At 35.5% G+C, this 27,829-nt stretch overlaps 1 protein-coding gene across 7 annotated transcripts in view; it reads right to left on the minus strand.

The window, feature by feature from the left end:
- Positions 1–27,829, minus strand: part of PTPN13 (protein tyrosine phosphatase non-receptor type 13) — a 173,214-nt gene that overhangs the window by 97,686 nt on the left and 47,699 nt on the right. For 5 of the 7 annotated variants that reach the window (XM_087826682.1, XM_087826672.1, XM_087826677.1 and 2 more), the window contains exons 3-7: positions 20,733–20,911; positions 18,675–18,740; positions 14,933–15,118; positions 10,371–10,458; positions 707–1,273 (exon numbers count right to left, since the gene is read on the minus strand). In XM_087826682.1, coding sequence (XP_087682808.1) covers positions 707–1,273; positions 10,371–10,458; positions 14,933–15,118; positions 18,675–18,740; positions 20,733–20,911 — 1,086 coding nt within the window. The remainder of the gene's footprint in view (positions 1–706; positions 1,274–10,370; positions 10,459–14,932; positions 15,119–18,674; positions 18,741–20,732; positions 20,912–27,829) is intronic. The other 2 variants (XM_087826685.1, XM_087826687.1) reach the window with 2 other exon arrangements.

Consider the following 27,829-nt stretch of genomic DNA (forward strand, 5'->3'; position numbering starts at 1 on the left):
AATATAGATTGAAAACTTCATTCCAGAGCAAACAAAATCTCCAGGAGCTGTGTCCCCAGTTTTGTTTTTTGAAGCTGGTGGTTTGGGAACCACTGCACTACCTCCACTACCCTGCCTGCGCCTCACTTCTAGGAACCAGTCCTTGACGGAAGACTCCCACAAGACAGAGCGTGACACACGGTCCCACAAGGCTGAGCGTGACGCACGGTTCCACAAGACAGGGCGTGACACACGGTCCCACAAGGCTGAGCGTGACACACGGTTCCACAAGACAGGGCGTGACACACAGTCCCACAAGGCTGAGCGTGACACACGGTTCCACAACACAGAGCATGACACACGGTCCCACAAGGCTGAGTGTGACACACGGTTCCACAAGACAGGGCGTGACACACGGTACTGCAGGATTAAAAAGAAGTAGGACACATGGCGCCTGCCCCTGAGAAGCTTACAATCTAAAAGTACAGTACCCCAGATATTGAGACAGGAAAGTGACCGGACGGGGTGTGTTTGGTAGGGACGATTCTGTTAGGCTTTGGGTAGACAGCAGAGCAGAAACTCATAGAGAAGTGAGGCTAACCCGAGTGCTACAGCTTGGCAGTGGAAACAAGACTGGGGGAATTGTTGAATAACCCTTCTTTATTTCAAAACACATTTTTAAATGTTTCAATTCACTTCTCCCTCACACACACACAGAATTACTAACCTTCTACATTCATGGCTTCTCTCAGAACCTGAAGCTTCTTTTGCCTCTCTCGGATTCGGTCCAAAGCGCTTGATATTGCTGAGGAGGTGGGCGACTCTCGCGTGTGAAACACAGGCTCCATCTTCTGAGGGCCAAAGATATCCAAGGCCACGCTTCCATCCGAGTACCTGGCCTCCTTTCTCCTGGGCGCCGTGGCGGTCCGCGCCGTTACTGCCCCCGGGGGACAGCGAGGGGGCCCGCCGGCCTCCCCGGGACAGCAGTCCCTGTCGGCTGTGTAGAGCAAGTCCATGGAGGAAGCCCAAATCTTCTTCTTGGGAAGCACATCAATGCCAGGGATAGCTTTTTTTTCTGGGCTACTAGTTTTGAACTGGTAAGGAGAGCAGGTATTTTCAGACTCTTCGTGTCCAGAATTATTATCTGATAAAATGTCCTTGAAATAATCTTCCTCATCTTGTGTGTCTCTGATGGACAGAAATCCCATAGATTTACTAAGCCCTTTGTTTAGAAAGGTCTGATGAGAGAATGGAGACTTGTGTATGTCTAGTGCATCAGAAGTAGAGCTTCTTCCTGGAATGATAAGAATCTATCATGTATGCACAGAATTTTTAGAAAATAACTAGAATGTAACCTTACTATTGACAATGAAAGTGGTGAAAATGCTCTGAATGCTCCACATGGAGGATCAGAGATGGAATAGGGCGGAACGCAATGGTCATGGTGGTGGTGACGGTGGAAGTGAAAAGAGATGTGATGTTTAACTTTTCATAGTCCAGTATTTCTTATCTAATGAAATCAATATTTTCAATTTTATTTTTTGAGTAGTAACATTTGATATTCATTAGAGGTGAATTACTGGTTTTTAAAAATGGACAAACATGTCTGATACTATCCAGTTTAGCAGAATATTAATTATCCATGAAACAACTGAGAGTAATAATAGAACGTATAGTTTACTCTAACTTCAAACACTATTACTTCAAACATATGTTACTTCAACACAAAGCCCTGGAATTATTCTCTGGTCATTTAAATAAATATGTTTAAAGAAGAAACAATAAATCCCTGCTATATTCTGAATGGAATAAAAAGATTGTAGTATTTGGAATTCTTCAGCATCAAAGTTTTATTATGATTAGATATATTTTCGGAAAATTTGATTGTGTTTGAAATCCAGGTAATATGATTGTGTTTCAGTTATGTAAAAAACTTAATTTTTTTCATGACAGACTATCATGTACTAAGATACTTTTTACTCTCAAACATAATGTAGCAATATTTATTAATTGGAATAAAATGCCAATTCTTATTTATTCTTTAGTCCCTGTAGTTCAAACCAGCAAGCCATTCTAATTTTTTAAGGCAGTGGTCTGTAAATGCATTGAGACATGGCAAAAATGCCCAACCAGAAATTAATTTTTTGAATTCATAGTTCAAGAACAAAACAATCACATATATCGTTCTACTACTGAAAAAAGAAACACTGAAGAATACTTTATGTTTACTAACCCAATAGCTCATAAACACTGAAGATTTCCCATGTGGCCATCTGTGATGCCTCTTTGATTACCTTGTTGCTATATATCCAGTATAAAATAATGACTAAAACCTTCCGAGTAATAAATTGCTTATTAATTCGTTTGAAAAAGTCAATTGCCTCTTCAGGGTAACAGCTATAACCTTTAATTCCCTGACCACAAAATTTACCTTAAAAATCTTAGAAAAGTGAATTCATTTCAGAATGGAAACAAGTACTTGTTTACTTGAGAATTAGGCTCAAACGTTTTGCTTTTCACGCAACTCATCCTTTCCTGCACATGTCCACTTGAGTGCTAATGAGGATAACAGCATCTGGGGCATGCCATGTAAAGAATACAGAGAAACATACCACATCCAGACACACAGACATATGTTTATAATTTTAAAGTTAAATTAGAAGCTAGAGTCTGTAACAGCCTGTATTACAGTATTTTAGGGGTAAATTACATTCTTAGACAAACCACATATTGAAACTCATTCATTTAAAATTTTATTAAAAATACAGACATTTAATAGAATACATTCGATAAAAAATAGGAATTGAAAGGACTTAAGGCTCATACAACCATAGGTAAGCTCAACAATCTGTCTTCTTTTACTATCCTACTACCAACGGGCAGTCAAATGGAGAAGATCAGGTAAGCGGATATTTTGGCAGCGCCATGATGCCCGGTGAGCCTTCGGACACTTCGCACTACATGTTACGGTATGTCACCTACTCTCCACAGCGACTGTTTCGCTTTTCCTCATTCTTCAGATTTCCCACATCGACTCCTCTTTTACCTGATAGTCTATCTCACATTCCACCAAAAAAGGAGAGAAGCTGTCAGAAGAGAGCTTCCTCATTTCCCCACAGCTAATTCTACATGTCTACGTGGGCCTGCAAATCTTTTCCCTGTAGTCTCAAAGGATGGCATTTCCTACCAATCGAGGGCCGGTTCCCAACACCTGTTCAATCCCCCCTCCTTTACTTTATCAAAGATTTCGCTTCTTGGGTTAACTTCTCCCCTCTCTGCTTACATCTTTATTACTCTCTCTTTCTACTGAGTCCTTCCCATGAGTACACAAACATGCTCTAATATCTACATTAAAAAAATCAAACTAAAGAAACCTCTCCCTAAGTCACAATACAGGGGTGGGCAAAAATAGGCTTACAGTTCTGAGTACACAAAACAGAGTTTATTTTTGTATTATTTATTGTTCATTCTATTATTTATTTGTATTACAAATGTAAATCTGCTTTTGCCCACCCATGTTCTTCCCTCTAGTGATTGCTCTCTCCAATTTCTCACCTCCCATTTGTTATTCTGCCTACTTTAGTCAACTTCCAACTCCCCCACACCTGGAAGCCTTTGTCATGTATCACTAATGACCACCATATTGTCAGATCTAATGGACACTTTTCTATCCATATCTTACTTACCAGCAACAACTGTCAGTGATGGCAACCCCTGTGCGAATCACTTCTCTCCTTACAAGCCTGGCTTCCTCTGACTTCTCAGACAGCTCATCCTCAATCTCTGATTTTTTCTCTTCCTCTACTGGATATCCAAATGTTGGGTTTCCTCAGGGACCAGTTTGAGAGCCCTATCTTTTCATTCTTTCTTTATATAATTTCATCATTAACAAGGCTTCTAAATATTATCTACATACTAACATCTCCCAAATTTATATTCTTGGTACTGATCTCTTCTGGGAGCTCTAACCTTATACAATTGGAACTGCTGTTGGTATAGATCAGAAGCACCTCAAACTGAACATGCTTAAAACTAATCTTTTACTTCCCACATCCACAGATGTCCATTCTGCCCCCCGTCCTCCCAATAAATCAGTGGCACCAGTAACAAACCAACTACTCAAAACAGAAGTATGGGCACCATCCTGAAATCCTTCGTCATCCTTCTTCCCCATATCAAATCCATCAGAGTGTGCTGGCTACTTAAATCTCGAAGATATCTTACTCCACGTGATTCCTTCCAATTCCTATCATCACCCCATTCCCAATTAACATCATCACTTGACTAGATAATTGCAATGGCTTCTGAATAGGCCTCCCTGCTGCTTTTATTTCCTTCATCCAACTTTACTCAGCAGAATTATCTTTTCAAAATATAAATCCCATGATGCCACTACCCTGCTCTGTAAATCTCAAAGGCATAAGACTGCCTCTAAATAAAATCTGGACTCCTTTCTGGTGTGCCACTTGAACCCTTTTCCATTTCATCTCCACTTCCCTTATTCCATCCAGGCCACAAGTTTTTCTCTGTTAAGCTCTCCTGTATGTTAGGGCCTTTGTACATACTTTTCTCTCTGTCCTGGAATGGTCTATTCCTGACCTTTCTCATGGTTAGGTGTTTCTTTCTTTTTAAATATATTTTTATTGCTGACAGTCTTACAGATGTAGATGTCTCCCATCTTCCTCCTCCCCACCTTCCACCTAGCCCCTACCCCCCAGGCCTCCACCACACTACTGTCTGTGTCCATGGGCTTTGCATAGAGTTTTATTTTAAACATGACTTCTTTAGTGAAGCCTACCCCGACCACTACTGAAACAGAGCACTTTCCAAATGTACCATAAGTCTATTCCATTTGTAATAGGTACATTTATCATTCTCTTTCAGGTCATTAGTATTTACTAACAATGTATCAGTGGACCATGGTATCCTAAGAAAGCCATGTCTTCTCACTAGCCATGAGGCCTAAGAATAACTGCTAATAAGGTGGCTCTTGGATAACTACTTCTTTATAAATGCTAGGTTTTTATTGTCATGTTAATGATACTCACTATCTTTAACTACACAACTAGTTATGTACTTGCCTAACACGTCATAGGTGAATACTACATATAGTATCACATGTTGTAATACAGTATCATGGTTGCTTCAAGTTGCTGAGGAACTAGGGAAAAAATTTCACTAATCTGAAAACTCAAAATGAAGTGCAAATATAGAATCTGGCCATATAAATGAGAAACATGGAATTTTAGGCTCATTTATTAGATGCTTGAGTCCACTAGACCAGTGAAACCATGTACTGTTAACACTAGTGCTACTTACTAAATAACAGCATCTGAGACAAGAGAAAATGCAATGTCTTCAACTGCTTTCCAGATCTTTCTAAACATATCCCAGGCTATTATAATTATTTTATGTAACAGGCAATAGACAACACTGAAATCATTAAGTACACCTAATGACTGCTTACTATCCATTTTGATTAGAAGGAATGTTATTTCTCAAAGCAATGACTTTGGAGCTACTCTTAAAAGATTTCAGGTGAAAACTTCCCTGATATTTCCCCATCCTAGTAGAGTTAGCACCTCCTTCCACTATACTCACAGGGCATGCTAGACCTCTATTTGGACATTTCTTTCGCTGTATTAAAATTATCCTTTATATTATATATCTGTCATCACTCCCACTCATTTCTCCACCCCCAATTGGAACAATAATATAAGGGAACATGTCTTATCTGTTTTTGTATTTCCAGTTCCCGATAACAGAGATTTCAAAAGAATGCTTGTAGATGGATTGATCACAGCTTTTTGAAACCTTTAAAGCAAAAGCTTAATCTACTAGAAGGATTACTGTAAAAAAAAACCTGGGTTTCAATTCTAGCTTTACCATTCAATCCATGAGCTTGGGCAAGCCACTTAATACCCATGTTTAGCACTTCCTTCATCTACAAAAATGTGGACATAATTTGTTATGCCTTCTTCTTGGAGATGACAGAATAAATGAACTAACTCATATGAACTATTTATTATGAGCTCTTCTGAACAAGGGCAACATAAAATTCTAATTTTGCCTTCCTTTTGTTTCTGCTTTATTCTCCTCAGCATATAATTGTCTCCTGAGGGGGAACTTAAAAGTTCTTTTGAAAAGAAATCACAAAACTGGAAATCAAAAGATCTCCTACAAAAATTTTAGGTTTATTCTACAATTTTTAAAAATCACATTATTTAAAATAGAATAGTGACTATAGGTTGACTTTCTATTTCTTAAGGAGGCTCTGAGTTCATAGAGAGGTTACAGACAACATTAGATTATATATAATTACAAGCACCCAAATTTAAAATGAAACCATAAACATTTTCCTTTTGGAGAGCACACGGCTTGCTAAATACTAAAAGGGGAACAATGAATACACTTTGAAGAGCTATGAACAAAGAATTTTAAGAACATAAAAGATTTTCATAATAAAACACATTCCATTTTAGTTAAGTTGAAAAAAATCTTCCTTGTAAAGTACATTGTATTTTAACTATTTTGGTTATAAATGATTAACATTATCTCTAATTGGATATCATATCATCATTTACCTTTCCCCTCACACACTCAAAAAACTCACAGCATCTCTTAGAAGCTAACTTCAAAATGACATTTCAGTATTAAAAGAGGCTCCTCGATTCCCCATCTGTCTGTACTTACAAACATGTTCAAGAACATAAAAAAAGAAACATGATATTATCAATACGCCGAAGTTCTGAAGCTATATCATGCTGATCTGATCATGGTGTAGGTTTCCACTGTAAGCTTGGCAGGAAATGTTTGCTTTCTTTCTGCTTAGTGAAGCCATTTTATCGGCATTGGCAGTATTAAATAACAAAGTGGGGGCAGACAGCCCACTAGTTTGGGCTTTAGCTTCTCTGACAGATCTCAGAGGTAAGATATAAGGAGGGACCTTTAAAGGTCATTTACTCATAGATGAAAAATGTTATTGTTAAGTTTTAAACAATCAAATCACATAGATACAAGGCATTGTCCCTAAAATTGTTTACTTCTCTTAATCTAAATCTGTACCCCACTGTCCATTTTGACATTTTCTTTATTAAAAATTGTGATCAGGAGTCTAATTAAAAAACTAAAGCTATCACTACACAGAGGTTTTAGGTTGGTTCACATCAAAGAGAATGCCTTCCTACTAATGTGGTGTGACAAGGTTGCTCTGCTGCAAGTGACCACTGACAGCTGAGAAGCGGCACTGCCCAGGGTGACACCAGAAATACTCTAGGAGTATTTCCTCCTTCATGAGGAAATTTTTTCTTAATCTTAAAGCTTTTATATTATACACCACTGACTCTTAGCTGCTCATTGCTTCTGTCTGGCAATGGTTATAACTGGTATACTATTTTGATTCTGTTTTTGAGATGTGGTTTTATAAATTTGATAAAGGAAAATTAAGAAAGCCCTTGAGCAGTACTATTGTGGAAAGCTATGGCTAAGACAAGCTGAGGAATTTTCTTACATTACACTCGATCCCAAAGACTATTGTTTCTTTAAGCATCAGGGGATCTAATTCTACCCAAAATACAAATGTAAACAAAATTTGGTTTATTCTGAGTGACACCTAATTCCTTACAAGTTCCCTTGAGTTACATTTAAGGGAGATTTTATTCTCCAAAAAAGAGACAGGACTGTTAGAGAATAAAATCAATGGAGAGTCTATTTGAAGATGTGTTAATTTTTTTAAGTCATTACTGTTAATCCTAGATTATCTGCATTTGGACAGTCTGTTAGTCATAGAATTTTAAAGAACTGTTGGACAATAATACTAAATCTTTCTCAATAGTATAAAAATAAAGTCACAAGTAAAAGACAATAATAACTAGGTTTAAAACTTATGATATATTTGTTGTTATAATAAGAAAACAGTCTAAAAATATGAGCCAATATGGTGAACTATAGTTTCTCTTTTTACTTTGTACAACGTAAGGTTTAAAATAGATTATCTAAAAAAATAAATGATAGTAATATATTTTCTTCATGCAACCATTAAAAATTATATTACAAATATATTATTCTAATAATTTTTAAACTTTTTTCACACCCAATCAACAAATATTCATTAAATACCTACAAAAACTAATGTATTTAATATAGTAGGTTTTCCCTGTCCTTAACATCTACATGTCTAGTAAGCTTTACTTTTATTTACTTTTTATTAAAAAATGCATGTATATATGTAAATGACAAATAAATACCCTGCTATTTAAGGTATGTTATTATAGTAGGTATATATTCAGTTCAATCTCTAGTTCCTACCTCTAAAATATTATGTAATAATTAATATCTGTAACAATAAGATTGAATCACCGAAGGTAATGTAATCTAAACTATATTAACACTGGAGAGTGTTTAAACTTAATAAACTAACTATGGTAGGGTGATTTTTCTCTTTTCTATAGGTTCATAATGGATAGGGGTGAAACAAGGTTCTCCTATAGAGAACATTTTTATTGTCAGAAAAGACAAACTGTCTTTAAAAATTAAAAATTAATAATATAATATTTATTAAGTAAACATGTAACAAACAAGAAAAAACCTGATTTCATAACATGGCGGCTTAACTGATAGTAGATGATAGAAAGGAATTCTAGAAAGAGATTAAAGTACAGAAAAGAAATAAGGAAGCAAGGAGGAGAGGAGAGGGTAACAAACTAGAAAGAGAATACATTAGAGAAAGGAAATCATTTCTTTTAAATGTAAAGTTTCAGTTACTAAAGTATTCATTATGTCATCCTAAAAAAAGACCTTCAGCTTGCCGTTGACACCCCGCTGTAATTTTCCGCCATCCTTCAGTTCTAAAACAGGAGACTGACTGGAAATTTGATGAATTAACAAAGTGCTGCTATTCTTAACACCACGTTTCACACTATATCGCATTTCAAATCCTAGTATAGTTTTAAAATAAAGGGGAACAGATTTTTACCTACAAGAAGGTGTGTCTCTAATATGGGAATATAAGTACATTGAAGAAACACAGGAAAGGGTTAAAAGTTCTTTTTGAATTACCATCAAAGCACTGTCAGAACTAAGTTAAAGTCTGCCTTCTGTTTTGCTTCTTTTTAACTTCCACATAAACTAATAGTATACATATTAGGAAAGTAACCGTATGCAACCAGAAATAAACTGACTACAGTGATGACGTGAAAGCTAAGATAACTTTTCAGAAAAGCAGTCGTTATTCATAATAAATAAAATAAAAGTACCAAAATAGACACTTAGCTAACTGCATCATTACGGAACCACTCCATTGGAATCATTTTATTGCTTTTCTTTGACTTCTACAAGAACAGTGCACTTGCTGAGGGCACATCCCTCCCTCTCAGATACATGAGAGTTCTGAACTCTGCAAACACTTGGTCCAGAAAGCAAATCATCTATATTTGGTTTTCACGATTAGAGTTTCTCATGGGTTTTAAATAAGATAGCTGGGCTCTGATTAAGTGATTAAACTGAAAAGTTAGGTGTCTTAGCTTTCTAATCTGACGGCATCAATTAGAATGTTTTATCAGAATATATTTAAGCCATTTTTATATTTACTTCTTCCCAGACCCCCATAAGACAAAATATTTCATCCACAAAATATCTTTGTTAATGTGTAGATTATCATAATTATCAATACTGCTTGATAAGAAATAGAGAACAAAGATAATAAAAGAAAACAGAAGTTCATTTTATAAATAAGCCAAGCCCAAAACTTAACTTTAATTTCGCATGTTTGGAATTTCTATTCATTTCCTTAAAAAATATATTCAATGATTATATAGAACCCATAATTATCTAATGCTACTGGCAAACAGCAGAATCATTCTTCATCAGTTTTTTTTTTTTTTTTTACTAAGTATCATATAACCTAAGACAGTATTTATAACTGCAAGTCACAAAATTAGTGGGTCATGAAATCAATTTAGTGGGCTGTGACTAGCATTAAAAAAAGAAATAGAAAATGAAGTGTAGTAAGAATAATGTTGTTCTCCAAAACTCTTGTTTCAGTAGGTTTATATTCATAAATGTGTAGTTTTCATTGTGCTTTAAAATGCATTTTTAATGTAAAATACCATGATAAAGTAAATAATTGATATTACTGCTATAATAAAAACATGCGAAATGAAATGATTTACTGTGGGAGTTTTGAGTACATTAATTATGCTTTATGCATAACTTTAATGAATTGATACATTAATAAGGGTACCATTCCTATCTGTTCCCTGCCTCTATTTTGCATACCTATATTCTAATTATGGTCACAATTACCAGATTTTCAAGCCAGGTAAGTATGATTTTGTAAAGGAAACCATAAAATAAGGTTTAAGCCAAAAAACTTCCTAATATTATACTCTTACCTGTTGGTAATCCTTTTCCTCTCAATCGGTCTCGAATAGCCTGGCTTCGATCAGGCTTTTGTTCACTGTTACAGCAAAGCTGATCCGTCTGTACGTAGGTAATCAAAAGTTAAGTTTGACAAAAGAATCATTTTTTTTCTTGGTAACTGGCTATAGAATGACACTAGTTAGACAATATTTGGAGGGTGTAGCATTAAGTAAAGACACTTCACATTTGCTACTGTTAATCTGTATTCCTTGGGTAAGATTTATGTAGCTCAGTTCTGGCCAATTCATCCTCAGGAAATACAAGTCAAGAAACAGTTATCAAAGACTAATCTGCTAACTAAGGAACAAAGTTAGCCAAATTAAAGTAGTTAAAATGAGTTCCATTTAAAAACAGTCAACTTGAAGAGTTCTTTTTTCTAAAAACTGATAACTACGTTCATCTCTCAAGTAAGATTACAATTTTAAAACTGTATTAATTCTGGTATAATAAAGCTTTCACCTGATTGTAACTATGCACTGAGGGTATGGAAATGAATTATTTTCCAAAATAATTTTCTAGACCTTCCCTGCCAGGAATTACATTTGAGAAATGTAAAATAAATGGACAGCCCTGCCAGTGCTGGCTCAGCAGTTGAGCAATGACCTATGATCCAGGTTCAATTCCCAGTCACAGCACATGCCCGGGTTTAAGGCTCGATCCCCAACAGGGGGTGTGCAGGAGGCAGCCGATCAATGATTCTCATCATTGATGTTTCTTTCTCTCTCCCTCTCCCTTTCTCTCTCTGAAATCAATAAAGATATATTAAAAAAAAAAAAAGTAAACGGACATATTAAGGGATGGCAATTTAATTTAAATCAATGCTCTTTTGAGTAACCTTTATAACAAAATGTTTTAGTAGTCTTAAACCTCAGTAATTTTAACCAAGGGTACTTGGTTTAAAATAAAGCATGTCAAATCGGATCATATTCCACATTATAAGAGATGAAAAGTTAGAACACTGGGTTTATTTAGATGATTATTAGAGTAAAAATTTCAAGAAATAAATGGAAGGAGAGAGAATGGTGAAGAGAAATTACTTAGATCTGGCACCAAGAACATATACACACATCTGTTTACACATACACCACCCCCCAACATTCCTCTAGTGAAACTTTTTTGAGTATGAATTAAAAAACTGCTTAAGGTGGTATATTCAAGGCATTATGTTTCCTATCTACAGGAAGATTTAAATGAATATATTTCTGAAATGATGTTATCATTTAAGTTACATAAATGATGTTAGTCCAGATTGTACTCTACTGTCAGTAACTGAAGAGATAAAGAACATCCTGCATCTTTGGGAATCCCTGCTGTCATTCACTGAGCAATTACTATCAGGGAGGCCTACCTTAGTGCGTTACATACTTTGTTATTTAGTCCTCAAAAAACCTCCTGTGGTAGCCCAGCCAGTGTGGCTCAGCAGTTGAGTGTCGACCCAGGAACCAAGAGGTCACCAGTGTGATTCCTGGCCAGGGCACATGCTCAGCAGAGGGCATGCAGGAGGCAGCCAATCTTGTCGATGCTTCTATCTCTCTATTCCTCTCCCTTCCTCTCTCTCCAAAAATCAATAAAAACATATTAAAAAAAAAAAAACACCTCATGTGGTAGCAGTTTTTTGAGGACAATTATTCTCTTATAATAGCAAGAAAATTTCTAAGAACCTTCAAGCAGCTCATTAACACTGAAATAATTATCATTACAACTGTTCAGTAATATGGGTGGATGGTATGTATTACTTTTCCTATTTTAGAGAGAAGTAAAATTGAGGCAAAAATATAACATTAAACTAGTGGAAGAACCAGGACAAGTAAGCTAGCCTGCTGACTTTTACTCTATGATAATTAATTTTAAGTAAGAATTATGGTCACTTATAATTAATCTCACAATGAGTGAGAGACTAACTCATTCTACCAGCAACTGGATGCAACAACAGCGGCAGAGATGCGTAACAGCTAACAGCAGGGCTTGGGGTCGCTGAAATCCAGGTTCCAACTGTGTCTCTCATTTACCATGTACGTAGCCATGGGCAGGTTACTTAATCTCTCTGAGCTTTAGTTTCATTATCTCCAACATGAGGATAAAATTAAAATGATCTCTTGTAACCTGGGTTGTTATGACGGCTAGATGGGAAAAGCACATAAGCCATTTAGCACAGTGCCTGGCACCAAGTAAACCCTTAGAAAATGGTCACTGTCGGTTACTGCTGTCCAGTGACGTCCAGGAGATGAGCAAGAGCACTGGAAAGGTGAGGGGAGCACTGTTATTTCTACTTGGTAGAAACTATATACTGAGTCCAACTGACCCTCCTATTCTCTCCCATTAAACAACCCCCCCACACCCCATACCAGACTTATTACTGTTCCTCAAACACACCCTGCTCTTTCCCATTCCACGGCATTTATTCAAGTTTGCTTCCTTCTGCTGGGATTACTCTTTCTACCTGGTCTATGGGATCTAGTTCAAAGTGCTATTTTTCTTTTTCTTTTTTAAAAAAATATATCTTTATTGAATTCAGAGAGAGGAAAGGAGAAGGAGAGAGAGAGAGAGAAACATCAATGATGAGAGAGTCATTGATGGAGCCCGCAACCCGGGCATGCGCCCTGACCGGGAATTGAACCCCGATTGGATCCTAGGTCGATGCTCAACCGCTGAGCCACGCCCGGCCGGGCAAAGTGCTATTTTTCAATGCGGTCATAACTTGTATCCCTTCCCCTCAAGCTCTCATAATTTTGATAATTTTTACTACGTTACTTTTCTTACTTTTGCATTTTATAATTAAGCACATGGTTGTAGGACTTTAAGTAAGAGCCCTTAGAAGGTAGAGCATATTCTATTCAAATTTGTTTCTCATATAGTATCCAGCACAGGTTTCATGAGCAATATAACAGCTACTATAATAAACTGAACTAAATACTAAAAGGGATGGAGTCTTTTATCTAATATGGGCAATTACTGGATGGAAAAGAACTTCATGGAGAAACATTTCTTCATGGAAATAGAAGGAAAAATATTGTCAGCAATTTTACTGTAGGAGTAAAGTCAGCAAACAGGACAAAAGTCTTAGGGGAGGTATGGGAGAACAGAAAGATCCCTGGACTGACTAATAAGAAACATTAAGTCCCATAAGCAGTGTTTCTTTGTTTCAGTTTTCTTATTTATAAAGTGAAGGAATTAATGTTGATAAATGTTTCTCAAAGGGATTGTTATGAGAATATCTGAAAAAAGATCCAAGTAAGTTTGGGATATGTTTCACTTACATGCCCATCTCCCTTGAGGGTTAATAATAAGTCTAGTGTAATAAAGGCTCTGAGAAGTTGTGCAGTGAAAACACAATTTCCCTTAAATAGTTTTTCCTCAAGCTTATATAATCATAAAGGATTTTTAAAAAACAAAAATATGCTTGAAAATATGTAGGAAACTTTGGTTTAGATAGAGGGCATTCATAGATTTTTAGTAACTTTACCTTTGTTCAAAAAATGACATGCAGGGATACAAACAAGTAAATCAAATAAAAGTGGAGCAGCTGTAGTTAAGGAGGGGAAGTAAGCAGCTAAGAACCCCATTCACTCAGCCTCTATTACCTGCATTCCCTTTCATTACAGAATCGTAAAGGCATGTCCATGGGGTACAGTTTAAAAACCATTTACCCAGAAGAATCTCTGAACCTGTTTCTTATCAACTGACAAAGAATGTGGAATGTGGATATACTCCTGCCAGCCATACACATCCTGGTTAAGACGGCAGAACTAAACCCCTAGCGAGAGGAAGCCAGCAGGAACACGTGTGACGGTGGTAAATGAGTAGCTCACACAAAGGACAGGGCCCTACTCAGGGACAATAACCCTAAAGGGTGAGGACAGATAAAGTTTAGATCTAGATCAGGTATCAAAACCCAAGGTGTATCCAAACTAGGCAAATAGGACAGAATATGACCTAGGAAATGCAGGGGGGGACTACTAGGTACAGTTTGTCATTCTTGGGATTCTTCATATCCAAGACAAGAGGGACAGTGGAAGAGGGAAGGTTTGGGGCAACATGGCAGGAACACTGTATATGCATATACCCCCCCCCACACACACACACACCAGGTGCCAGTGTCCAGCAAAGGAGGGGAGAGGTTTGGGAATACCTAAAGGGCCTGGACAAATAAGTGGTCAAGAAAGAATAAAGTAACAGAAAGTACATTTAAATAATTCTAAAACTCATTTTGCATATCAATGCGTTTTTCACAATAGACAGAACCAAGAGGCAAGAGCAGACGTTTTCAGCTCTAATATGCTGTGATTCTATGACACCTGCTGAATTAAAGGTCTAAGTAAAGACTAGCTCCTGTAAAATCTAGGAGTTATTGCACTAGGCTTGTAAATTTTAATTATTGTTTCAAATAAACACTTAACATTAGGAAAAGAAATTCAATCTCCTGTTGCTAGTCTTCAATGAGAAAATGCTACCTATAAAATATCTTCAAAGGAAATTTTGTGATATGCTAAATTTAAAAATATGACTATATGTACCAACTGGAACTATAGCTTACCCCAGAAATATTTCCCAGAACCAGTTTTACCAACTGTTTCACGTAGGAAAACGAAGGTGCACAATTGCTATTTCTAATGTGGGCACTGCAGGCATCCAGCACAGTCCGAACAGAAACACGAGCATAGATAACATCCTCACACATGCCAAGCAGTATGCTGTTGAGATGATCTCCAAGCTTGATAGGCTGAATATAAAAAAAAGAGAAGTCACATTGACAGGTGTGAGTAAATCTTACAAATCTAATGAGATAAGAATTCTAGGAGTCATAGGAACCACAACACACATACTTCAAATACTTGGAGGAAAGTAGCTCCTTATCTAGTCGTGTATATATTTTACTGCACTTTACCTTTTGATATTCAAAAAAAATTATTAGCAGAAGATTGTTAATATACATCTTCTAACATAGGAAGTATTACAGAAAAACTGGTTTTTTTCTGTATATAAAAAAATGGAATTCTTTATTCAAGTATTTTGGTCAGCATTTAATGTATATATACCACTTTGGGGGAATAAACAATTTCCTAATATTCAATAAAATGTAATATACTCAATATATATTTAGTATAAACTGATACTTAGAAGAGATTTCAACTATTGCAGTGACTAAAGATCATTTAAATATGTTTTCATTATGCTAGTGAAACAGACAAGACAAAATGTGATACTTTTAATTAGCTGACATAATTTGTAGATTATATCCAAATGTCCAATAAGCATACCAAGAAATGCAAATTAAAATCACAAAAAGAAACTATTACACACTTGACAGAATGATTAAAAATAAAAAGGCTGATAAAAGAAGTATTGGAGGACTGGAGCATTACCGACGGGTGTTAAAACTGATGCATCCACTCCGGTTTAAACATATGCTTTCCCTGCGACCCTTTCACCTCTCCTCCATTTGGACATTATGTCATATTTTAGATACAGCTTAGATGGGATCTCTTTTATATTCTAACCCTGCAAGTCTAGTTAGAGGCTCTAGTTCTGGTTTTCCATAGCACCCTTCATTTCCCCTAACATAGCATTCACCACACTGTGTTGTAATTGGTTTAGCTATCTGTACCCATGAATGAATTCTATAGGCATGGGCCAGTATATTCCTAGTGTCTAGTACACTGTCTAAAACAGGTAGGCATTTAATCAATACTTTTGAATTAATATTAAATATTTCCAAAATAATTATTATTTCTGATAGGAAAATACAAATGAAAGTTTATACTTCCCCTCCAATTTATGCATTATTGATATTGACTTTATTTTCAGTTACCAGAAAAGAGTATAAAGTGTTAGTTATAGGCTGTGATCACATTTTACATGCAAGTTATTTAATATATGACACCAATATATCCAGTAATAATTTAACTTTCTCAAATACACAGTATTTTCCATGATGTAAACTGAGACCCAATCAAGTTGAAGACTATCATTCCTCTTTCATACACCTTAAGATGTATACATTTTAGAATAAAATACAGAATGTTTCTAACTTCTTAATTTAATGAAAGACACACCTAGTTATTTTTGTTTTTGACTTCTAAATGTGCATAATAAAACCCAATTCTAATATGCTACATCTTTGCTTTGATGAAATATAGTGATTTAATAATTTTCAATTACTATTTACTACTATGTTTCCATAGGGTTTTTAGGAATTAGGATTATTGTAGAAAATAAAAACTAAAAGCAGCCCAATGGTCATCAGAATCTGAGATCTCAGGGTTACTTTAGTATCTGTGTCTGCTGCCGAAGGGGCAGTGAAGTATAATTTTTAATGTGAAAAGAGAAAAAGCAATGGAGTAGTAATCATCTTCTGATACTCAGAGTTAGTATTCATACAGTTTTTGCACCAAAAAAGATTATCACTTTTAGTACAAGAATGAATTATCAAAGACATTTACAATCCTTCTTTATCAGTAATTAAATTAGAAAAACAAAGTACACTCCTGTTTCTCTTGCTATAATTTTTGAAGAGACTGAATTATTGAAACCTGCTTAATGACTGCTATAATTCTAAGAACATTCTAAAAAAAATAATTTCTTTAGTACTTTATTGTTATTTTGCTCTGAGAGTGTAACATTATTTATTTTTATATTTTTATATATAAAACACGTGTGCTTTATTTTTTATTTTTTTCCTCCCTCACCCCCACCTTCCCTCTGAGATCCCTCAGTCTGTTCCATGCTTCTATGTCTCTGGATCCACTTTGTTCATCAGTTTATTTTATTACATTCCACATATAAGTGAGATCATGTGGTACTTGTCTTTCTCTGACTGGCTTATTTCACTTAGCATAATACTTTCTAGTTCCCCCCATGCTGTGCCAAAGGATAAAAGGTCTTTCCTCTTTACAGCTGCATAGTATTCCATGGCGTAAATATGCCACAGCTTTTTTATCCACTCATCTACTCATGGGCACTTGGGCTGTTTCCAAATCTTAGCTATTGTGAATTGTGCTGCTATGCACATAGGGGTGCATAAGTCCTTTCTGATTGGTGTTTCGGATTCCTTAGGATATATTCCTAGAAGTGGGATCATTGGGTCAAATCGCAGGTCAATTTTTAATCTTTTGAGGAAACTCCATACTGTTTTCCATAGAGGCTGCACCAGTCTGCATTCCCACCAGCAGTGTACTAGGGTTCCCCTCTCTCCACACCTTTGCCAGCACTTGTTTGTTGACTTGATGGCAGCCATTCCTACAGGTGTGAAGTGATACCTCATTGTGGTTTTAATTTGCATCTCTCTGATTATTAGCGATGTTGAGCATTTTTTCGTATGTCTCTTAGCCATTTGTATGTCCTCTTTGGAGAAGTGTCTATTTAGGTCCTTTGCCCATTTTTCAATTGGATTGTTTGTCTTCCTTTTGTTAAATTGTATGAGTTCCTTATATATTTTGGATATTAACCCTTTATCCGATGTGTCATTGGCAAATATGTTCTCCCATACAGTGGGCTCCCTTTTCGTTTTGTTGATGGTTTCTTTTGCTGTGCAGAAGCTTTTTATTTTGTGACATTATTAATGTGAATGACCAGCATAGAAAAGCTGGTGTGCCTGACAGTATGCTGTAGAACACATAAATGTGTTTAAGAGCTTTTTTGAAAATTTTATTTTATTTTTTCAATTACAGTTTACCTTCAATGTTATTTTGTATTACTTTCAGGTGTACAGTATAGTGATTAGACAATCATATACTTTACAAAAATGTTTTCCCTGATATTTCTGGTACCCACCTGCACCATACATAGTTATTACAATTATTATTGACTATATTTCCCTATGCTGTACTTTATATCCCTGTGACTATTTTGTAACTGCCAATCTGTACTTCTTAATCCCTTATATTTTTCACCTAGTCCCCCACTCCTCCTCCCCTCTAGCAACCATCAGACTCTTCTCTGTATCTATGAGTCTATTTCTGTTTTGTTTGTTCATTTTTATAGTTCTTTAGATCCACATATAAATGAAATCGTATTTGTCTTCCTTTGACTGACTTATTTCACTTAGCATAATATTATCTAGGTCCATCCATGCTGTTGCAAATGGTAAGATTTCATTCTTTTTCATGGCCAAGTAATATTTCATTGTATATATGTACCACAGCTTTTTTATCCACTGGTCTACTGATGAGCACTTGGGTTGCTTCCATATCTTGGCTATTGTAAACAACACTGCAATGAATATATAAAAGAGCTTTGTAAAAAGTGTAAAGTTGCACAAATGTGATGACTTGACTTACTTGGCTCTGAGGTACTTCATGATCAGCCCCCCAATACAATGTCATTCCAAGAGAATAAATATGGATCTAGAGAAGAGAAGTTTTAAAAAAAGTCATTTTATGGTAAAACAAAATTTTAAAATTTGGCAAGTACTATATATTCATGATCATTTGTTCCAAAGAAAGTATAACACATGATTTAAGAAAATCGTTTTGTATTTTTTATAAAAGTGTGAGCTTCTGAAATAGAAAATAAGACTAGAAATTAATGGAAGACTTCCCCCCACCCCAATTCCCCAGCCCATCCTCTATGAGCAACCATTTTTATTAGTTCTTATTAAAAAGCTTCTTTAAACAAACTCAAGCAAAAAGGAATGTACATTCTTATTTTCACCTTCTTTTACAAAAGGTCAGAAACTTTAAAAATTACTTGCATTTTTAATTTAATAAGAGAGATATTTCCATATCAATGCTTAGAAATCGTCTCATCCTTTTTCAGCATTGCATAGAACTCCATTCTGTGGTTATAGCACTGTTATTAATAGGCAATTAGGATTTTCCCAGACTTTTGCTATTACAATGTTTCAGCAAACAGTATTGTGATATGTCATTTTGTACCTGCAGGTATTTCTCTTGAAATGATTTTCTGAAATTATGGATAAAGGGTAAATCATCTGCAGTTCTGATACATGGTGTCAGATTTCCCTACATAGAAGTTGTATTGTTTTGCATTTCTACCAGCAAATATGAGGTTTTTCACAAGCCTTGTCCAAAGAATGTGTTACGAATATTTGGATTTTTGACAATCTGAAAAGTGAGAAAAAAATCTCACTGTTTTGATTAGCATTTTTTTCTTACTGTGAATGCATGAGGGTAGTAGATGGAGAACAAAGCAGGGTCAAAACAAGATTTCACACTTTTTGATTTAACAATTTTACTACTAGCAATTTATTATGTTAATTTTTACACTTCTGTGGAATGTTGTACGAGAAATGATATTCATAGCCAATACTGAATTCTCCAAGGTTCCATATCTAAATTATTACAGCCTGCTACATATACTATATTTGTCCCCAGTTCTTTTCATAGCCTTGACAATAAAATCAGATCTTCTTCTGATGCCAATGGCATCACCATCCTCAGACTGAATATTTCTATCATTAAACTTTTCCTTCTTCATTATTCCATTAAATGAATTGACACACTCTGTTGGCTTTGCTTCCACTGTACTGTATCCTGTATTCAGTTATTTTCCCTATATTACTAAACTCTTCAGTTAGATTCCCACACAGTCTTTCATCGCACCTAGTTATCCACTTTTCCCACACTTACCCTCTGAAATAAGAAATCCCATCATATTACTCTCCTAAAATTAGGACAGCTCGCCACTGCCTCAGAAGAAAGTCTCAAGTTCTGGCATCTGGAGTCTTCCTTACTCAGACCTATAGCTCACCTTTCTTTCCCTAACCACAGCCTTCCAGGTAGCTAACACTCTAGCCTACTTGGTTCCACCAAATATCCCCCCATCACAGCGGATAATTTCTTACCTGTCATTCTCATACTAATAACCCTGGGTGAAATGACCATGTCTACCTATTTTCACTTTTCTAATTTCTAATCATTCTACAAAGCCCATCATAAATACCACCTTTGCTGTGATTTCGTTCTACACTAAAGGTTGTTCCTCCTCTAGATACCCAAATACTTTATACCTCTATACAGCATTTACTTCATTCCGCCGTATATTACAGATTGTTCTATACATGTTACCAGGATTGATTCAGTAGTTACTTTTTACCTTCCTTATGAGCACAATGTTTTATACACAGAGGGTATTTAATAAGTATTTGTAAACATCAGTTAATAATGGCTCACATTTTTTCATGTTTCTTAGATCCATAAAGTTTTATAAAACAATTTTGAATTATTAATATAAATATGAACTTCTCAAAACACACGATCATTTTAAAATCAATGCATTGTTCATCAAAGGGTGGAGGTAGGGTAGCCAAGTGTCTTTATTTTTCCTACCCCAACAAAATAAAAAACAAAATCAAGCATAATAGACTTAACAGTTACCTTTTCAACATCTGAGAGAGAAGTTAGTGATTGATTTTGAAGAACCTCTGGTGCAGTGAATGCTCGAAGGTCCTGATTGGAAATATTTTCATCTGTAAATGACACACTACCAGATGGCAGCAACAGCAGGGACCATGGAGAAATGATAAAGCCAAGGGCAGCAGGATCAGCTATGCTTACTGGTTTGTAACCGCACAAAATAAAAGAAAAAAGGAAAGAAAATTGCTTAAAATTATAATCAGAGGCACTACAGATCACTTAAATGAGTATCCCAGCCTATTTATATTATAGGGTAACTATAGTTACATACACCAAGTCAAAGGAGAGCTTCATATATCAATCACTGCTAGCATTACTAACAATGCCTTGATTTGGCTTATCTTTCAAAAACCTAGATGGTAGATCTTAGAAATTATAGAGAAATTTCACTGTCAGTCCTAAGACTAAACTGGTTTAAGCACTTCATCACAGTGAGACAGATAGATAGATGATAGACAGACAGACAGAGAGGGATAAGGATCAGTAGTTCTTAAGCTTTTTTTTTGCAGGGGATCATGGATTCCTTTGAGAACACTACGATCTCCCTTTCAAGGAAACTGCCTATAAAAACAAAACTCTGTATACAAAAGGGGTTCATAGACCTTCTTGTAGCCCATTTGTTGACTCCAGGTTAAGATTCCCTGATTTAGATTATAGTGGTCTGAAACTGACAGAAAATAATTCATTTGCTAATTCATCAGATTTGGATTAGTAAAGCTTTCAAGTACAATGAAAGTCTCTTTTTTGTGTCAAACGATATCTTTATCTCAACTTGGATTTGGTTTTGTTAGCATTTGTTCACTGTTCCACTAGAATTTCAGGCAGCTTGTATATTATCAAATGTGATAATGGGTCTCTACTTTTAATGTTTACCTGTATGGATGCCTAAGAGCTCATGTATAGAAGTATTAAAAAAAATTCCTTAAGATTTCAGCAGTTCCCCTTCCAAAAGTAAAGCCATTAGGCTAAACAAAACAGGCTTATTAAAGGAAATTTTACTTTGTCTTCCCATTTCAAAAATAAGTTCCTATAGGTTTTAAGGTAACTGCTAAGTGGACTGGAATATAGACTCAAGAAGCTGCTACAGGAAAGTCATAAAAGGCCTGTAACTGCCAATGCCATCATTATTCAATCTGAACGGGCATACAGATATCCAGGCCAAACCATAAGACACTGACAAAAGTCTACGCAACAGTTTTCCACACATACAGTACCTATGTATTCCTGAAAATGACTTTTACTGGAACGGAATCATTTATCCTTTCTGAGTTTTTAACCTCTTATGGCCAAGATTCTGATCTTTATGTCAATAAAAAAGTAAACTATTAAAATTAATTCCTCCTTTGAAGATTAAAAAGCCAACTCTATATATTCTCTTGTATTTTTATGAACCTCAAATAGGTCTTGAATAACTATGTCGAGGAAGAAACATGTGTTTGAGCACATCTTTTAATCAGTCAGAACATCTTATGTTGCATTGGAGCTGAGTTACAGACCAATGGTCCTCACAGTCCCACCCATCCACACATCAGGCTGCTAAAAAATATGGTCCACAAGTCTTATGGCAAAATATAGTTCAATGAATAACCCCAGCTGGTAAACCTAGGTAGACTGTTGCCTTTCACAGCCACTTTATGCATTTTATGTTAAACAATTCTTAGGTATCTCAAGAACAAGTACCATACAATCTAGCCAGAGAACTCAGCAGAACAAGGCAGAACAATCTTTTCTTTGCCAAAGACTGCTCTCCAAAATATTGAGATATCACATGTCATAGCATTATAAAAGAGTCTACAATACATTCCTTTCAAATTAGCAACTAAAGGGAACAAACACTAGGAGACCAGTCAGAAAGGCAGTGCATTAATATCTGGTATGAGACGACGATGGCCTGCAACCAGAATGGCCGCGGTAGAGGTAGTGAGAACCTGCTGGAAACGCGATGTGTTTTTGTGGAGATAGAGCAGTAGAGGCAGTGACAACAGGATTTTCTGACAGACTGGATGTGGAATGAGAAAGAGAGGAATCAGGATGACTCCAAGATTTTGGTCTCAGTAACGGAAAGAATGGAGAACCATTAACTGAGACAGAAGAGACTACAGATAATGCAGGTTGCGGAGGTAGCGGCTGGGAGATGGTGGTTGGAATTAGAACTTTACTTTGGAACTTATTAAGTTTAAGATACCTGTCAGACACTCAAATGGGGTGTCAAGTTGGGCAGCTGGATCTGGAGTTTTAGAAAAGGTGTCAAGAAGCATATTTTGGAAGTAAATGGACTAATAGATGCTATTTAAAACCCTGTGAGTGGATGAGATCACCAAAAAGTGAGTTATGACTGAAAAGAAATCAAGAGCAAAGCCTGAGCCCTGGTGTACACCAACATTAAGACTGTTCCTTCTCAGTCCTTTCTCCCAGGTGGTTCTTCTCTCAGGTACCCGCGCAAGTATCCTGCTGTAATCTCCCTATCACACTTTCACTCACCACCATCAACCTCCACCCTGCTATTTTAATTAAATCTTTTTATTAGCCTTTCTATCAAGTTCCCCAGTATCCACCCCTAAACCTAGGATAGGAGGCTGGGATTCTAACGCTCATGCTTAATTCCTTATTTGGGGACAGAACTATGGTTTCTGGTATCTCTATTACCATTTGAATTTATAAATTATTGGGAATCACAGGTAACAGAGGCATGGATGCCTCCCAAAAGTCTAAATGCTAAGTCCTATCGGGCCATCCTAGATGCTGGTACTTACCCAGACCAGAAAAGAGTTTGTACACTTCTTATCCCTGGCCACGGACTATACCCTCCCTGACAGGGTGGCAGGCAACAGAAACTGCTGAGGGTGAAAGTAATCCATACTTGCTTGTCACTCTGAAATGGCTAAGGGATTTAGTCACTTACCAGCACAACCAAGGTCAGCAAAACTATTACCTGGCAAGAACTGTATCTTTAACTTTTGCTTTGTATAGTAGGTATTTGTTTGTGTGTTTGTTTTCACTGAACATCTACAGTAAACCATCATTTAAGCACTATACCTATTTAAACATAATCTTACAAACATTACATACAGGTCATTTGCTCACAGAGTCCATAGTACTATTCAGGAGATTAAATGTATATATAGAAAAAAAAGAATATAAAAGTGATTTAGATGATAGCAAAATTACCTCAACTACAATGAAAAGAGAAATAATTTCTTTTTTTATATGTGGCCCTTTAGATGAGTTAAGATTTGACCATGGTTAAGGGAGGATTCCAAAGAGAAGAAACTGCCAAAGCAAAGGCATGCAGACAGGAAATTATTAAGTTTGTACCTGGGAGGGCAGGGATTTGGGACAGAGGGATGGTGGAGAAGAACATGAGAAACAATTGCCAAGGTTGATCATATTTCTGCTTGTTAAAAAACACATACTAGGCACAAATATTTTCATTGTCTTCATATATGATTTTAAATGTCTTGTAATAAAGCTAAAAGCACCTGTGACAACAAATTACATTGCTGTCAAATTCCCTACACACACACACAACTTTAAGTACTGAATTCTTTAGAAAACAATTAAACCACAAAATATATTTTTAAATAATTGTAAAGTGTTATGCAGATGTACAAGTGAGGACATTTAGAATCATGGCTAGAATCAGTCTAATTTACTCTCATTGTCTAACTAAAAGGAAGGAATTTCAAGCAAATGTATTCAAAATCCTTCAAAGAATGCTAACAAAAGAATATTTAAAAATGGAAAGTCAGAAGCTTGTAATTTAATGTCCTATAATATTTTAGTTGTGTGATGATTGCCCTCAAGAATGCTATTATTATGAAAGAGTAAATCTGATGTGAACTGATTCCAGTAGTCAAATGATCCTATTTATAGACTTTACCAACATTCCACAGAAAGAGTTGCTTAAACAGAATTTCAAGCAGCTAGAAGCAAAGTTAGAAATAAACAGAAATTTGATATGCAAAGGAAGGTCTTAGAGCTTCCTTCCATCGTTCCCTTCAACTAAGACACAGCTCTATGCATTTTTTTCTTCAGAGATCTCACCATGTCCTTTAAATGGCTCTCTTCAATTTATTTTCTTGGCTTTCCACTTATGGTATGAAAATTAGGGAAATGATCAGAACTGGGTATCAAACATGATAAGGGAATACTAATCAAAAGCATCAGAAAATCCCTTTGCTATGCAGGCACAAATAGAGAACTTGTAGTAGTCTTCCCGTTTTATATATCAGGGCTCTTGGCAAAAATCTATGCAGAGGCCAGTTTCAAACTCTGAAGGATTTGATGAAGTCACACTATAATACAGAATTCTCTAAAACACTTAGTTCATGTGGGCATAAAAATATATCTGTAGTTAAATCAATCATCTGGTATATAAATGCACAAATAAACAAAAATAAATTGTTTAGAATATTTCCCCTGCTTGATAGTAAAACTTTGTGATAAATTATTGAAGGCTCACTGAAAATTATAATATATGCTACAGATTGATTCCCAACTCAAATTTTATTAATTCCTCATAAAAATTGTTACTCCATTTTTAAAACTTCAGTTTCTCTAATATGAAACAAAACAGAAGAACAATCCCTTTTTGAAAATAACATTGTGTTAATGATTGAAATTAAGACATCTATACAATGTAAACTGATGATAGTCTCTTCAAAGACATTTTACTTCATGTAAATTTTCTTGATATAGCCAAGCATTTGTAAGCCTTTTGTCCCCAAGAACTTACTTCCCGATGTAGTAGGTTTCCAGACCTTGCTTATCATACAGATTTCTTACCTAGAAGTCATATTATAAATACAGATGATTTAAAGTACAAAGTATCCTTAAATAGTACTAATTTTTACTTTAATTCCTTGGGGGGAATATACTTCTATAAGTGTTCTATTTATTACACGTTATTCCTAGTTAACCTAGATCCCCAATTTAGAAAAACTGGTTTAAAATTTTACAATCAAGCCAATTAATACTTATTGAGTATCTACACATATGAAATAGGTATTTTACTATATTTAGTCATTATCTTTAGGTATAACACAAATTAGCAAATGAAGATATTTATTTGAATGTACTATACAGGGTGTACCCCCAAAATGTATACACACACTTTGAATAATTATAAAGGCAGTGTTTATTAAAATACATTTCGTTTTCAAAACTGAGCTTTTAGCTGTTAAAATGTGTATACACTTTTTTGAAACACCCTGTGTATTAATATATTAATGTCAGCATATACTTTTAGAAAAATGTTATTTATAATAGAAGTTATAGCATTTTGATTAACATGAAATTATGCAAACTTGTCATTCCAAATTGATATTTTATGAGTTTTTCTTCACTAGAATAGAAGACAAAATATATTTTTATTTCTTAGTAATGATCCTTTGCTGCAGAAACACACATAATATTTTAATTTTTATTCCTTTTTTTCCTAAACACTAAACACATTCAAGTCACCAATCCAACCAAGCCACAAACCCTGGCATCTTGGTATGGCTTCTGATCAATTAGGTTGCTACTAGTTTTTATTTTGTTACATACATGTAAGACTCAAGGCAATTCCAAACCATGCATCCTGGTAACAAAACACTAATGAGATCGGAGTTTAACGAGTGATATTCTGAGGAATATGCCCACTTTACTCCTTTGATATATTAAGTTCCTCCTCTTTGTTTTTCCTTTGGTTTCCACCTTTCTCAGCAACCTTCTTTATCCTCAACAGTAAAAAGTACACACCCAAAAATTACATGCCAAAATGCTTTTGTAACTCTGTTTTCACATATTTTTTCTAGAATACAAGTGGCCTAAGGATAGGAATTATGAATTTCCTAAATCAGGTACAATGCCATTATAATAATGTAATTGAAATACTTGAAAATAATAAATGTTTACAATTCCAACTATATTCCATAGGTCTGTAACCTTTTAAAGGTGTCCTTCTGCTCCACTCTGCTCTGATGATAACTTAACAATTTAGATTGTGCTGGTTATACACACACAAAAAGGTTATTTTAGAGCTCTATTATGAAGAAAACAAAATTTTCTTTCAACTTTCAAATACTAAGATCTCTAAATTATTCAACCAGAGTATATTCTGGATTTTTAATTTTATTCTCCAGTCTCTATTACTTTGTTATTTTTTCAAGTATGAGTCAAAGGAAGTGTCAACTTTGTTAATTGTAATATTGAAACAAAGTTATTCCCAAAGCATCTGACTTTGGGCTTTGGGGTAATTAAGAAAGCACACAGGCCTTCTGTCTCCCAAATCACTGAGAACTTTTATGTCAATTCTGGAGAAGGGGCACAACATTCTGCACAGTATTTTTTTTTTTTTTTTTAATATATCTTTATTGATTTCAAATAGAGGAAGGGAGAGGGAGGAAGATAGAAAAGGCAATGATGAGAGAGTCGTCACTGATCAGCTGCCTCCTGCACGTGCCCAACTGGGGATCGAGCCTGCAACCCGGGCATGTGCCCTGACTGGGAATCGAATCACGATCTCCTGGATCCTAGGTCGATGCTCAACTGCTGAGCCACACCTGACCAGGCTGCACAGTATTTTTTTTAAAGCTTCGTGGGGATTTAGATGTGCATACCAATCTATCCAACACACACATATGGACCACTAATAAAATGGTATCACGGCTCAATTAACTTGCTTCTTGAACTTGTACTTGTTCCATTTCTATGCCAATGGACTGATACTAAGAATATCATGAAACACAGTATGTATGACTTATATCCTTCCCTAATGCTTAAAAAAATTTCTTTTTCACCAGGGAGGCATTTTACAAGAGTTGTGGCAAGCCAGAAAGTGTTACAAGTAACTGTTTTATACAAATTATAATAAAGTCATTTCCTATTAGAAAGTCAAAATGACTATCCAAAATAATTTTAAACTAGAAGTGAGACCTAAATAGTTCTCTGTTTATAAGGAGGAAGCTGAATAAATCACACCAAACTCAGGATGTCATTGACTATGGATTTAGAAATAAATTGCCTTACCCACCTAAAATATTATCTTTATTTGGCTTAAAAAAAAAAAATCACAC

The sequence above is a fragment of the Miniopterus natalensis genome, chromosome 1 (genome assembly GCF_054644295.1).
Source record: "Miniopterus natalensis isolate mMinNat1 chromosome 1, mMinNat1.hap1, whole genome shotgun sequence".
NCBI lineage: Eukaryota > Metazoa > Chordata > Mammalia > Chiroptera > Miniopteridae > Miniopterus > Miniopterus natalensis.